We start from the raw sequence: 15,408 nt of genomic DNA, 5'->3' as shown, positions 1-15,408 counted from the left end.
ACACCATAAGACAGGAAGGATTAAAAATAATAAAACAGACTTTGTAATATTCATCAAACGAATCGAGAAAGAACGGTCGAGATAATTGTTTCATTCAAAATTTGGTATGCGTTTGATTGAAATAAAATGGTGTTTCGGATATTGCACCAGCCAACCAATTTCATAACCGTTAGCTGTGTCCCCGGGGGGGGGTTACGATTTTCGTCATATCCGAAATATTTTTTTTGGAGAAATACACTGTTTATTTTGTGGCTATTGTTTCAGGCTAATATTTTTATTCAGGCTCACACTGCCATAAAACCTTTCCCCCAAGAAAAGAGTGCTTGTAACCTAAAGAGCCCTAAAACAAAGACACATTTTCCCTCCCAGAAAGTTACGACAATTCTTTGTTTAGTCAACAAGCGGGAGGGGTCTTGACATGACGATGACATCATATTTGTCCGGACTCTTCCGACATCGACTATATTCGACAACCACTGGAGCAAATTGTAAATAGCATTGGTATATATTTTCTGTGGTCATCGTTGTTCATTTTATTTTTGCTCCCAATCTCACCGATTACTGTAAGACTTCTGGTTATATTTTTAACCACGAAACACAGCCTTTCCGATTACAATAACACAGTATTTAATTGATTTCAAAGTATACAATTTTTGAACGAACCTCATCGTGACGAGACCGAATCGGAAAAAAACCGGTGAGTATGCTGTTTTAACAAAAATACGCAAGGATAGTTTAAATTGTCATCTCTTATATGTTATAGTATGCGTTTATTTGAATATTTTGAAAATTTTATCGATTTAAGCTATGTATTCGTGACATTAATATGTGATTATAAAAAATACAACTGACAAAATGACTCGTGTCTCGTGCCTCTCAACAACGCGAGTATTGATTTTTATTTTTTTATATCCAGCTTTTTCACTACGATAATTTTCTCGCACGAAGGAAACAAATATACGTGTCAAACAACATTTATCGAGATCAAAAGCAATCAGCAGTTGGAGGCTATTTACAAAACGCAAAGGAAGTCGAGCTAATATACGGTATTCAATTTATTCAAGTTCAGCGAAGTCTTGGCCAAGTGTCCATTGGTGTTCAGTGGTCGCAATTTGTAGCTATTTAGAAAGTAATTGTTGAGTTGTCATGAATGGCTGTGTCTGTGTTCATGGTCAAGAAGTACTGAGCAAAAATCCATTCTATCCAATGGCCAAGACACAAGATGAAACATCATCTATTCCGAATGGCAATGAGAATTCGCCAACATGCAACAGAGATGAAATGTTCTCTGTGAGATCAAGAATTTTGAAGACACCACCAAAGAACAGTGCTACATCTCTTTGTAATGGAGACTTAGATAATTATATAGGGGAAGAAAGTAGTGGCGTTTATTTTGCCAGAAAACTTGATGAAGAGGAACAAAGAATATCAAAATTATGTTTTGCTGTCCAATTACAAATGTGGGAGAATAGCCCTCCTGAGGAAGGTATGCTCTAAAGTCTACTTCATTAGTTTAATTTTAGGGTATGGTGGTTCTGAGAAATGGAGTATCTCACATGGCTATTCTGCTTATTCTACCTTTCAAGTATAATATATTGTTACTTTACTTTTTTTGTGAAAAGTGTACAGCAAATTCAGAATTCTAGACAACAATTGGGAAAATTTACAAAGTCCTTCAATTCATCCATATTCTCTGTGAATGCAATAATCGCATGACAACAATTCAAAAGTGATAAATATTTTTTGAATGTGACCATCTCTTGGCAACTTCACCTCTTGTAGACTTCAATTAACACTCACCTATTTCCATGAACAACATCAAATATTGTTGTCTGATTATGCAAAGAATATGTTGAACTTCTTGTTTAATAATGTCTAAGCCACCACTTCATTCTTTATTGTTGCTGCTGACAATTTTATATTTTGCATGCACCAAGACTGGTTTAGCAGTTTGCAATCTGGCAGTATTGCTAGCAAAAACATAGGCAGTCCGAAATTGAACGAGAAATTTTTCGGTGATTTGTCAATATACTGTAATAAGATATTGACAAATTACTGAAAAAATTTCTCATGCAATTTTGGGCCGCCTATGGTAGCATTAACCTTTCATGAAAATCATATTCATGATGATGACACAGGTGAATCATAATACCAAAACAAGCAAACTGATTGACAGAATGTGCCTTGACAAGTCAAGGAGAAACCTTAAATGGCAAGGCTGATGTACATAATATTAACTTTATATTTACAGTGTGCCAACTAAATCATTTTTTAAATTTAAAAAAATAAAAGGTCCATAATTAAGCCTAGGTTACATTACAGGAAGAATTTCGTCTGATTTAATCTCTCAGTTTTTACTATTGCACCATGAGTAGTTTTAGTACTGAGTGTTATTATAGCATCTCCATATCAGGAAAGGATCCTAAAAAACCTAAATTGGTGACAACCTAGTGTGACAGCCTGGATGTTACAACAGAGTACATACTGAATCCATAATTATTTATTTTTTCTCAGTCAAAGGTAAAATACGAGCTGCATCTGGGAAAGCCAGACTTCTTTTGTCAAGCAAATTCAAACAGTTCAAAGATTTATGTGATCTGAATTCAGTAAGTAAACTGTGACCTAGATTGTAATTGTGTTAGCTCATGGTACGAACAAAAATGCCTGCAGTAATTTCTATCAAATTATAGTCTCCCACATGTGTTTTTGTACAATTTGGATGAAATTTAAAATGATAAACCCATCAGCTCTACATCTGTTGTTTTTAAAGGGTGTAATAGCTTCTGCTGATGGAAAAATACCAACTAAAACAGATTTAGAAGGATTTTGGGATCTTGTTATGCTTCAGGTTAGTTTTCAACTTCTAGCCTTATGATTCCATAAATATAATGTAGGAGTAGATAATTAGATCAATTATGGCCCAAAAAGTGACCAACAATGGCTGTGCTCTTGCTCCTTTTGGTGTTTGTTTGTAACAACATTTATTTTAGGTTGTGGATGTTGATTCCCATTTTACAAAGATTGAAAAATTGAGGAGAAACAATTGGATTGATGTAGAACCTGTAGTTGACCACACCAAGGTAAGCTGTGTTGGCTCATGCAGTGTACAAAAATTCAGGTGTTTAAGAAAAGCATTACTTATTGTTGTTGTCCATGAAGAATGTCATAGATTGATTTATTTCACATCCCCCATTAGGCACTAACACCCTTGTTATAAAATATTAAAAGAGCTGCTAAAATACACTCCACCAAATAAACCAAATGTATAATACACTGCAATTGTTGTGTGTTCCCACATCATAACTTAAAACCTCTATCTCTAAATTGCTGGCGAACTTACTAAATATAAATGCACCAACAAAAATGTTGAAAAATATTTAAAACTGAAAACTTTTCAAGAGATTTTCCACGATTTTCATTATGAAGCGTCACAGCCATGCCGTCTCCCAACCTCCAACCAACGTCCATTGATATTGACGCTTCTCTGACTTGAAACCTAAAATAATACAAAATACATAAAGGTTCTGTGACTGTGGTGCCAACTTTTCAAAAAATTTTCGATGAGTTTCGCACCTCGCACGTTTTTGTGTTTTCTATGGAAGTAAATATACTGTAAATCACCCCAAAAAAACTGAACCGACACGATAATATAATCATTTATGACAGACTCCGAAAAATCCAACTCTAAAGGACGGCAAAACGTCTCCGAAAAGAAAGAATTCAAAAACCAAAGCAAGTGCATCAAGAGGGGAAGACGCTAAAAAACGACAAGAAGCAAGGAAACGCCTGGCGGAAGCTAAGAAAGCAGCAAGAAAAAGACTTGTACAAAGTCCTAGCGATGATGGCGATGTCATTATTTGCTCAACTCCGCCAAGAAAATCTGAATCTTAAGGTGACTGCCTACTATAAGACAGCCCAATGCAGTTACTGTCATATTGGTATAAGTCAGCATCACGATTGATTCATGAATCATTCCATGGATCTACCAATAGATCTGCCATCATTCTAATTCTGATCTTGAAACGAATCTTATTTCTATTTGTTAGTGTTACACTGTCCATATTTCAAGGGTGGTCACGTCAACTGGTTTGCTCTGTAGCACCAGCAATTTCGCATGTTTTAATGTACAAATATCAACGAAACTAACAAACAAAAAATAGAACATTTTACAGCATCATGCATGGTTAATTTTAATCGTGTGAACATTTTTAACTATATGACAGTGACTGGTGGAAGCCAAATAAAAGGAATCTCGTTCAGGATTGCGTGATATATGCACTTGGGATGTTGCTCGAATTTATAAAGCTTTCCGAAAGTCTCGCAACATCCTACGCGCGTGGATTACTTAATCCTACATGGAAAACCATTTGGTATTCCTTTTGTAATTAAATAATTAGCTTGCTAATCTTATTAATCAATTAACAATTAGGGTTTTGATTTGTAACAATTTCCTATATCAATTCACAGCTCTTAACGGAGGAGCATTTATACTGTGCTTCTCTTGGGAAGCCGTTTCAAAAGACATTGTTTTTGTCAAATATCTATATTATGAAGTTTATTTTAAATTTTATCAGATGATATGAAAATTTGTAGGTATATTAGTTGTAGAAGAAGAGTTAAGCTGTTTGTATTGTATCAAAGTCAGAAGCCAAAACTCTTAAATAAGTACAGAAGTTGTATAAGGGTGGTTTTACGCACAAGTTAATTTTACCGAAACAAATTTTACCAGCGAAAAAGGCCCTGTTTAAATGGTCTTGTTTCACCTAAAGAGGTTAAGATTTTGATGACTTCGCTGTATCAAGTCTTTCCTGGCGAAACCTGTCTTAGGAATAATGAATTGTAGAGAAAAAGGATAGGCAACTCATTGAAAATTGCTCTTATTTTCTTCTTCATATTGTCATTGTAATAATTATTGCAACCTCACGGAATTTACTTTATAATAAGTATTTATCCAATAAAAACGAGTGCCAAGATCTGGGAAGATACTGCTATGGTTGCCTATCCTTTTTTATGGTCTAAATGGGTATGGACCTCCTCATTTTCGTATGCAAATTATGTTTAATATAATTGCGTGATTTCTTTAAGAAGATTTTAATTTATGAGGATATAAATGAAAGAATTGAGTATTTGCATGAAAACTTGAAGCAAATGAAAAACGAACACGATGCTGGGGAGGTATGCCTATTCCAAGCCTCGTATTGAAAGAAAATATTAAACAATTGTATTTATGGAGAGTACTTATTAAATTGTTATTTATAATTTGAGTTTTTTTAATTTTAGTTAGGGCATTTTGCGTCAATGCCCTACAAACAAATCGAAGTTACCAGGCGAAAGGTCGCGTTATTATCTGCCCCTTTCGTGGGTGTTTGGGGGAGGGGCTAAGCCCATATTTTCCTCGGACAAAATTAGCTACCTTATTATAAGGCTGTTAATAGCCAAAGGCCTAATAGTACAATAGTTTCTTTATTATTAAAAGAATTTTCCAATGGTCAGTCCCAGTTATTATATCGGTTGTTTGCAATGGCCTCAGGCTGATTGAAAGGTTTCAGTCGACAGGCAGATGCAACATAAAAAGGATATCAGTAATGTTTTTAGTCCAGTGTAGAGACTGTGCTAAAAAAGGATGGCAGCACAGCTTAACTTTATTCGGTTGCCATGAAAGAAAAATAACGCCCGAGGTTGTTTGATTGGCCCGTCATTTGCATACAGTCACGTGATTTCAAACAAAATTAGCTTTGCGAAGCTTACAATGAAATTTACACATATGAATAGAGGAATTGCAGAGAAGAAATACTGGAAACACTGGCGCCAATCTTGAAAGAACATGAAAAATACAAAATATGACGGTCTCTGAGTCAGTACGATTATGTCTGTTTGGATGAAAATGCCTACCCCAAATGTAATGATTTTTAAGCCATAGTGAGATGAAATGGAGGGTGAAAGAATTCTACAAAAAATTTTGAAAGGAGAGTGCCGCCAATTGCAGGATTTGAAGGTTCGTTGTATAAAAAATAAAATGATGTAAGCTGTTCGCTATTAAATTTAGAAAAGGATGTCTCTGTTTGTATATCACTATTTGAAGACCAGAGGTTTTCTGTTCACAAGATCGAATTATGTCGGATGCATTTCACTTCGGACGTATGGAATAACTGCCTATATACATACAAGTCAAAGATTATAAAACATCCATACAAAGTGGGTTTCATCCAGCAAGATTGGATTGTGTGAGCATCAACATCCTTTTAGATAAATCAGCCACTTATATTGTCGTCAGCCTTATCATCTATTGAAAAATTAGCCCTTAAAGTTTCGAACAATTTTGTTTTCTTAATTGGTGACTTCTTTTTGCAGAATTTTACAGCTCCTTTTGAGAAATTCCTGGGAGATGAGAGCCCCAAATGTATGGCAAAAAAGGCTTTTGGATATGAAAAGATATCCAAGTATGGTGCTTTCTGTATAAAACTGTTAAGATGCTGTGTTGAAGCCTTGTCCAAGCGGAGGAAGCAAGAAAATGGAAATCCAATTCAAGAGGATTGCTTTAAATGTGCTGTTTTAGGTAAGTGGTTTTACATACAACCTCAGTGCGTGAATATAAACCTGTGTGTTTGACTATAGTTCATTTGGTATTAAACACATGTTAGTAATTAGATTAGTTTGTAGTCCTTTATAATTGTAATTGTTTTTTATCTTGCCGGAGTGATTTGAATTCCCTTGTTTCTGGATTTAATGTCTTAAAATCTTCGTCCTCCTTAATGATCTTAGTTCACAAGGGTGACAAACTTGTCAACGAATAACAGACCTGTAGTCAAAAAGTTTTTAAATATTATTGGGTTGTTCTTCAGAAGTATAATTAGTGGGATAATGTGAATGTTTAGCACTAATTAAATAACTCACTTTATTTTTTAGGCGCTGATATACTGTCAAAATTGATTACAAGTGGTATTGTTTTGCCACCTGAGATATCAATTTCCACCATTACTAAACTGTTTTTCCATTTAATCATTAATGCTTTAAAGGAGGATTGCACCAATTATTTGGTTCCTATTACCTGTTCTCTTGTCAATATAACACAAACGGTGATGAAATCAGGACATGATAATATTATTAAAGAGTCACAAGGATTGTGCAAACAACTATCCAATCATTTATGGAATGCTGCTATTAAACTCCCAAAGACCATGGACAAACTGAAGAGGAATCTTCTGGCATTATCTTTAAGAGAAAAATCTATTGATTTGTTATTTGTTGCTAAACAGGATGTGGATTTTATCATTGAGCGTGGTTTGCTTTCAGGAAAGAAGTTTCAACTAGAAGTATGTGATTCTTCTCAGAGACAAGAAGGAAAAATCCTTCTTCTCAGTATCTTAAGTAATGTGGTACCATTACTGGATAGTGGGCTTTCAGAAAGTGTACAACTTTATTCCAAACTAGAGGATTTATGTATTACCTGCTGTGAATTATCTATTACCCCATCTCATATCCAAGAAGTTGTAAAGAGTTTCAATTGCCTTGTCAAAACGGATGCAAAGAACAATGCAAGTCGTGAAAGCAGATTCAGTGTTTTTCAACATACTATTCAAATCCTTTTATGTGCTTTGTCCTTTCGCTTGAAAAATGTGAAAGAGCTTGATAACCACAAGTATGAGCTTGATCTGAAATGGAATGCAGTTCAAAAACGCTTAGCCAGCACAACTGAGGCAATGGGAAGCCTGGATTCAAACCTGTATATGGAGAGTCGAATTCATCTTGCAATGGACTATCTAAGATGCACACTCAGTGAGATTTTCAGAACAACTTCGAATAATTTGGTTAAGATCCCTGCAGAGATTTTGTCTGCTCTGTATGATCTTCTGTTTGTGTGCTACAGTATTCAAAGTCATTTAGCTAAGAAGACAGTTGATCAGTGTATATCAAACACAAATACCTGGAAGATGAATGTGCAACCAAAACTTGCAATGTTGTACCTTATTAGTACAGTCCTTGAAAAGAAAATGAACAGTGGTTCCGGAAAAACGTCGTATTATGGCAGGTAAAGTAGCGCGATCCTTCGGATAGTGACTTTTTCAACCTTTCAAAAAATGCTCGAAAAGCAATAAAATTTCAGATTTGGAACCAACAATTATCAAATAGGATGGTCAGTTTAAGAACGCTAAAGTTTAATCAAAGTTTCAGCTAAAAACGGGCGATTTTAGAGCGATTGAAAAAAACACTATCCCGTGGTTAGCGCTAACCGGCTTTCATACAACTGGCCCCTGAATTACAGTATTGCTGCCCTGCTAGATGTTTTTGCATATCATCTTTAACCCTAAATTTTGTTTTGACTGACTGATATTTTGCCATTGCCCCACCCTGTTAGCTAGCTAATAATGTACTGATCGGTTGTAATGATAAAAATGTGAGAAGCCAGCTTTGGAACATATAAATGACTCGTAATCGATGTTAATTAATTCTATTGTAGGAAAAATGGAGTGAAACATGATTATGTTGCCATTATGATCGAAGGAATGAAGACAATAGATGACGTGATTGAAGAAACACCGGCAGCAATAGATCAATATGGTCACTATGCTTTCTTCGCTTTCAACATCGGCCTAATACTTCACAACTGTAGTCAAGTCAATGACGCGTCGTCTCTTGCGCGTTTAGCGTGCGAGGCAGGTACCAAGTGGTATCTTGCGCATTCCGAGGAATCAAACGCAATCTCAAAGGTAAGTTGTATAACACGTACCGGTACGTCATTTGAATACTTGCATTGGCTCATTTGCGCACAGCGCATGTCGAGTGTGAACTCCATTTATTTGATTTTGAAACTTACGTCTATGTATTTGCGTTTGCTTGATATAGGCGAAACTGCATAATAAGTACGAGCTTTTGTCAGATTGTTTGAAAAAACAAGGTCATTGGTTGGAATCATTACGTACTATGGGCCTCTGTTGTCAATACTATATGTTGTCTATTGATGATAAGATTGATGAAAAAGCGTCAGACTATGTATTAAAATGGTCAAAAAGGAAATATAACGCTATCAAAGAACTGAATGATAAGGAAGATGTTCATAAAATTCAGCGATGGTAATTTTTTTATTTGACATATAATTTGCTATTCTGTTGCAAGAGTATGCATTATCAAACGTTTTAGTGAAAACTTTATGTATAGAGTTAGAGTGAGTTCAGGGGTTGAGTTAAAACGATGTTAGGATTGAAAGGAGATTCGCGCCCTTGTGCTAGCAGAAACAATAGTCTACAGAGAGAAAACTGCCTTAAATGGAGGAAAACCTGTCGACGTTTCTAGATACTAATTATTGCCGCACACTTTAAGCAATCTAGATGATAACTGCAAAGATTATAATGGCCCGAGTCTTAAAGAAGAACAAGTCTGTGCGTTCCTCAGAATGGAGTTGGAATGTTACAGGAAGAAAAGGTAATATCTTCTCGTCGGTAAAAACATTTAAGCTAGTAGATGAAACACGAGGCATTTAGCATATATATAAACCAACTTATGACATCTTCACTTCATGCAAAACTCGATCAGCCTGATTGACTAAGAAACAGCCCTACCCTTTGTGGCTACAGAATATCTAGGTTCATGCGTATGGTATGCATTTCGCTGTCTGTTAACTTCATAATTCCCAAGCTTACCTGGATTGATAAACTCTGAAAGTTCAATCACATGCAACAGAGGATTTCATTCTAAACTAATTTATTGCTTTGCTATTCATTTGCTGCTTTAGATACTGCACGCCTTTTGATCAACTTTGTGTGGTTGAAAAACTCTTGAATCTCTACCTGGGATTGGAGGATGAGACGAATGCTTTTCTTATGAGGTTGGAGAAGGTGAAAGTAATGTACCATATGGCGGTGCAATTGGATGATGGTATTTCCAGCATAAGGTATTGTCATATAACTGTTATGTAGGCGGCAGTTAAACGAAGACTGCATTGATAGCGCTGTCCTCCGGATAGGGATTTTCCTCGGGAGTTTTTGGGATCAATAATACCGTGCTCTTCGGCCTCCTTCTAAGGAAGGACCTTTCAACCATTCCTGTTAATCGTATTAATCCCCGTTATAATCGTATTAATTAAAATATAATAATTTCAATATTCCGCGGAGAATTTCATTTAAAATATTCCTTTGCAATGTATTAATCACTCGCAGTGATGGCCTACTCTTTTGCGAAGATCTAATCGAAGATATCAATGAAATGCTGCTGCATAAACAACCGGGATTGTTCAAGGTTAAAGATATCCTTGCTTCAGCCTATTTCTGGAGCTTTATTTTGAAATATTCAATCGCTGTGCAGCAAACAAAGGAGGATATGAAGGAATGCACTAACGATGCATGCAAGGAAAATGAGCGACTTACCAATGATCTCGCTGCTAATTTAGAGAAGGTATAAAAATCATTTTGCTTTTTTTGTTTAGTAGTTATTGATGTACATAATAACGTTTTATATATATATATGAGAAATTAAAATAAATTAACCTGCATGGACCACCAAATTAACCACGCACGCTTGCTGTTGACATTGTGTAAGCTGACAATGGTAAAATGATGTATGTTAAACTTAGCTCGTACCGAAATTTACTTTTGACCTTCGGTTATTTGGAATAGCAGAACTGGACGAAGTTTTGTCTCAGTCTTTTAAAACCTCCACAGTCACATCTTTGAGGTGCCATAGTTACGTAGTAACTCATACGCAATTATTTACTACAATTCATTTCCCAACTGGTTTTCCAATTTATAGGCACAATCGTTGAGTATGACTCCAGACTTCTTGCATGCTTTAAATTTGGCGGTGAACGAATGGACTGAGTTGATAACTGAAGGTGTCAAAAAGAACTCAAAGGTATTTATCTTCAGTTATGGCCTAATATTGAATATATAATTGAATAGTCATTTATAAAATTGGTAGAAATGCAAGAGCGACATGATTTTACCGCCGTATTTTCTTCCAGTAGCTGGTTATTTATCTGATTAATTTGCTTTTCAACAGCTTGGTGTGTGTTCCCAAAGTGAGACATGCTGGATGCTCCAAATCGCCTCTTCCGTATACGGTTTTCTTAACTTGGTAGGTAATATTACTTTATTTTTATGGCTTACTCTTTCTCCTGCGGGAAAGTAGAATGCGATACTTCAGTTGTCTTTTTAGGATGGTATGTTAGGTGATTTTAAGGTAAACGATTTTCAGAGACTTTATACATAAAGGTCCGTCCCCCGGCCATGAATAAATCTGCATGGATCCTGCAGGCACATGCACTTATTATTTAAATAGATTTGAGCGACAGCTGTGAATGGTGAAACTCGAAAAGATATATTTGCTTTGTTATCGACTGCGCGGTGGACAACTAAACTTCTCACGCTTTAGGCTCCGGTTCCTGGTCTAAATGAAATACGCCCATCTTTCCGTATTTTCCAGTCTAAAAGCTGACAGTGTGTGATTTATGTGTTTCTTCTAGACGCTCATTCGGATTCACACGTTGCTTGTTTTGGCGACGTTTGCAACTCTTTGTGGTGATGACGAAAGCTTAGAAACGGTGGTGGTCGCTAACTCTCTGGCCATTCAGGCGTTATGTGACGAGGGAAATACGCCTGCTGCTGAACTGTTGCGCAACAAGGCCGACGAAATCTTATCAACGCTCGGGGTAAATTTTCGCCCGAGCACCAGATATTCATTTTCGCTTGCAAAGAGTCAGCTTTTTCTGTGCAAAGGATTGGTAAGATGTGAAACATCTCTTTCTTGTTAATTTACTGCAATTCTGACAATTATATAGTGACTTTTACTAAGTACTGCTTGGACGGTATAGTTTACAGTCGGTTGATGAAAATTTGTGTTTTTCAGCACGATGAGGGATGGCAACTTGTACAAGCTGTTCTCAACGAGGCGAAGGAAAATTCTGGAATCACAATGCAGTTTTTGCTTTTGAAAGCAAAATTACTGTGCGTTAGATATTTATCACTCCCAGTTCCTCTTTTCAAAGTTAAAGGTTTGTGTCTTGGTGTGAACATTATTTAATTTCTCTAGCGTGCGTTTCAAATGCGATGTTTTGGTCGATTATGATTTTTAGGTACTGATGATTCCAACTATTTTGATTATTTGTCTGAATCGACGAAATATGTTGACACATTAGTGAAACATTTTATAGAGAATGGCGCAGGCAATGAAAGTGAGTATTATGGTATTATATTTTGCTCACTAACTAATTTGCTATATACATATAAATTCACTACATGACTAGAATTTTATTTCATGATTCTGTAGCTTTTTAAGGTCTAATTATGAATAAAACAATACAGTGGTCCTTATTGCAGTCTCAGAATATTTCCATTTTTTTTAATTTTGACGTGTTTCATAGAAAAGTCCTAATTTTCGCACCGCATTTTTTTAAATCTGTTATCAGCCATTTTTTTTTTGTTTACCTAGTTGCTGGTCTGAACGACCCAAAGAAAGAACGTGTTGTCTTCTTGTCTCACTGGTCCCTGTTAAGAGAACTGTCTTGTTGTTATGCCGAAATCGGTAAAGTGTACTTGCTTCAAGGAGCATTAAGAGAATCAAAGCGTTTTCTTGAAGACGGTCGGAAGATTACCAAACGATACTTGTCTGCGAAAAGGTGGGTTGAAAGTCAAGTGAACGTATTTCAGATACCTTCCTTTCTCTTGCCTAACCAATTATGTAACTACACGTTCTTTTCTATAGCCGTGTTTTGTCCCTCCTTTAGATTTTAAGAACTAATTGAGGCTGTGACTGATATTACTTGCACAATAGAGTTAATTACGTCACAGCATTATATCGGCCTCATGATATAGATTGTGATTCGTGAGAGAAAAACTTGAGCCTCTGCTATCTTTTTAGATATTCTCTATTCACTCTTGAGTTGGCAGAGTTGTATACAGTTTGGGATATGGCTGAGATGTCTCAGGCTTATTTGGAAGATGCTTTAGGTGTCGTAAAACCTAATGTGTCCTTGCTTGATATGGTGAATAAAACTACCATTTTTGAGGTGGAAAAGCACGAGGACTCTGTATTTGGTAGCTACGAGAGCGTATCATACGCTCAACTTTACATCAAGCTGTATCATTGTTACTGCCAATATTTAAAATTGAATGGCAACGGTTCTGAAGTTAAAAAAGCCGTCTCTTTGTCGCACGATCTACGTCAGAACTCAGTTAAACTGTATAGACATGCACTTGTAAACCAGGAGCGCATGTTTGCTGTGGCATATGGCACTAATTGTGACGAGTCAATTGCCGAGCTGCCTTGCCCTGACGGGAAGAGAAACACAAAAGCTAAAGGTAAACGTGTTAAAGCTACAACAAAGCAAAGTGGGAAAGTTACCTCAGAACTTAACGCTGATAAGGCCGATATTGCTTCTCTTGTGTTCGTTGAAAGCTGTTTAAAAACCTATGCGTTAGACGCCGATAATGCTTTAATGGAACGTGATTACTCTCGACTACTTTCAAATGTGCAAGCAGGATTAGACATGGTTCAATGGGCTCAAGGCATTGTGAGTGATCCATTTTTGTTAGACTTGATGTCAACTTCATTGCTTCATTATCTCCATGGAGTCGCACAAGTCTTAGCGAGCAGTAATGGATTTGATTCTTGGAAGGTTGTGGGTGGAGCTCCACCCCTGGTTACAAACGTTGCTGATGTATCTGAAGAAATGTGGCCGCTAGATCTTTCCGTTACACCTGTGAAGCCATCAAGAAAGTCCAGACGGGGTTTAACTAATAGTAAGAAAGAATGTTTCGATGTTTTATTCTGTGATGACATCCTTACGGATCAGAAGGATCGTGTAGAAAACATTTCCTCGCACCCCACCTCTGTTGACAGCAAGACTAAGAAAAAAGCACGCAATGGGCGGATATTAACTACCGAAGAACCATCATCACTCGCACGATCGAAGAAAACACCTGCTTCGAGAAAGGTAATGAGCAGCATACCACAAACTCCGCTTGCGTCAGGGAAAGAGACCGATGATGTAACGACTGAAAGAGGGTTGAAAGGTGTCAAAAAAGACAGTCGTTCTTCCAGGAAGAACACCAAAGAAGTTTCCTCTAAAGGTTCAACAAAATCCAAGGAGGATTGTGAGAGGGATATTTTATTCGACGTTTCTAAACCTCAAAGAAAAGAACGGGAAGAAATAAAAAGAAAATCTACGAAATCCTCTCGTGATATTGAACAGTGTGATCAAACTGAAGAAGAACTTCATCAACGAAAAGGAATGGATGAGAACGGCGGGATATTCGATGGAACGATCGAGAAAGGTGAGTTTTTGGAAGTCGATGGGTGGGTCAGTGGCCTAACTAGAACGATAATTGGGGGAGGAGGTATAGTGATTTCTTCTCCGACGGATTTCTTCTGTGAATGCAATAGCTTACAGTATAGAAATCCGTCAGGCAGAACTGGAATACTAAAAGGGGTATGTATACATAATTGTTTAATAAAGTGATCTAACCTTTTCATGCTGTTTATATTTAGATAAAGATATGACAAGCGCTTTGGACTCATTCAATTCATCTCTACAGTATCTTTATCCTTGTTACAATTCAATATTGTTAACTCGAACTTGTCATGCTCTCGTTTTGTGTCATGGGTCAAAATCCCCAGAGAAGGCAGCTGTCTTTCAAAATATGGCAATGGCTACTACTTTACACCACCAAACATTGAATCGTTCTACGAAAAAGATCAGGTAGCCATCATTATATTGTAGCCATTATTCTACACCACGGAATGTATACCTTTTCATACTTACATGCATGCCTTCAAATTTTGTTACACGTAACAATGTTGAAATTTAGCGCGAGTTTTTCACTATTTTAATAAGGAAAGAAAAAGAAAAGCAAATGAATGACAGAAATGAGGTGAGTTTTTGGTTCAGAGAGGTTCAGATTTAATGGGCTTACTTCTGGGCTCATGATTGAGTATATTGAATTATTTGCATAATAGGGGATAATAACGAAAACTTTCCCTAATTTTTCCTTCGCACAGAAAACTTGTATGTTCAATATTTCTATCCTCCAATGCAGAGCAATCACGAGGATGAACTAGTGAAGTTGTTGGAATCAGTAACGTTGGGCAACGCTGAGAGAAAAAGTATCAAACAACTATTGCAATTACAAACCATTAAGAAGACGGTTGCTTTTACAAAATCTGCTGGCGATGCTCTTGAATGCTTTAAAAACACCATCGATTTATTGCCAGAAGGTAAAACTGAATAATGATTACCGTATCCATGTATAAATTTCTGGAAAGAAGAAATCCTAGTTGTCCTGAGGATGATGGCACAGTGCTCACTAAAGATGAGCTACATACAAAATATTATGTTATATTATGAATATTAGTCATTATCAGAAGGTTATGTTTTGGTTCATGCAAAGTGTCAGTTGCTAACAGTTTGTGTTTTTTAGA

At 36.4% G+C, this 15,408-nt stretch overlaps 2 protein-coding genes across 3 annotated transcripts; both read left to right on the top strand.

Annotated features, from left to right (window-relative positions):
- Positions 1 to 434: 434 nt before the first annotated feature.
- On the top strand, positions 435 to 5,231 carry LOC114519081 (disks large-associated protein 4-like). 2 transcript variants are annotated; one of them, XM_028539149.1, is made up of 7 exons: positions 435 to 697; positions 917 to 1,486; positions 2,515 to 2,606; positions 2,771 to 2,848; positions 2,991 to 3,080; positions 3,667 to 3,892; positions 4,047 to 5,231. In XM_028539149.1, exons 2-6 carry the CDS (start codon positions 1,147 to 1,149, stop codon positions 3,889 to 3,891), a joined length of 825 nt encoding a protein of 274 aa, XP_028394950.1. In that variant the 5' UTR covers positions 435 to 697; positions 917 to 1,146; the 3' UTR covers position 3,892; positions 4,047 to 5,231. The 2 variants fall into 2 exon arrangements, with proteins under 2 accessions (XP_028394950.1, XP_028394942.1); XM_028539141.1 differs by having other exon boundaries at positions 436 to 697; positions 3,667 to 5,231.
- Positions 5,232 to 5,825: 594 nt separating this feature from the next.
- On the top strand, positions 5,826 to 15,218 carry LOC114518975. The gene is made up of 18 exons (XM_028539029.1): positions 5,826 to 5,995; positions 6,352 to 6,556; positions 6,907 to 8,029; positions 8,459 to 8,708; positions 8,845 to 9,071; positions 9,319 to 9,420; positions 9,731 to 9,889; positions 10,155 to 10,389; positions 10,744 to 10,845; positions 10,993 to 11,067; positions 11,456 to 11,713; positions 11,839 to 11,983; positions 12,065 to 12,163; positions 12,421 to 12,607; positions 12,850 to 14,264; positions 14,479 to 14,689; positions 14,825 to 14,861; positions 15,027 to 15,218. Exons 1-18 carry the CDS (start codon positions 5,930 to 5,932, stop codon positions 15,216 to 15,218), a joined length of 5,088 nt encoding a protein of 1,695 aa, XP_028394830.1. The 5' UTR covers positions 5,826 to 5,929.
- The last annotated feature ends 190 nt before the right edge of the window (positions 15,219 to 15,408 follow it).

The sequence above is a fragment of the Dendronephthya gigantea genome, unplaced genomic scaffold, assembly GCF_004324835.1.
Source record: "Dendronephthya gigantea isolate DGI-Jeju-01 unplaced genomic scaffold, DenGig_1.0 000000F, whole genome shotgun sequence".
Lineage (NCBI taxonomy): Eukaryota > Metazoa > Cnidaria > Anthozoa > Malacalcyonacea > Nephtheidae > Dendronephthya > Dendronephthya gigantea.
This window is presented reverse-complemented; position numbering and strand designations above follow the sequence as displayed.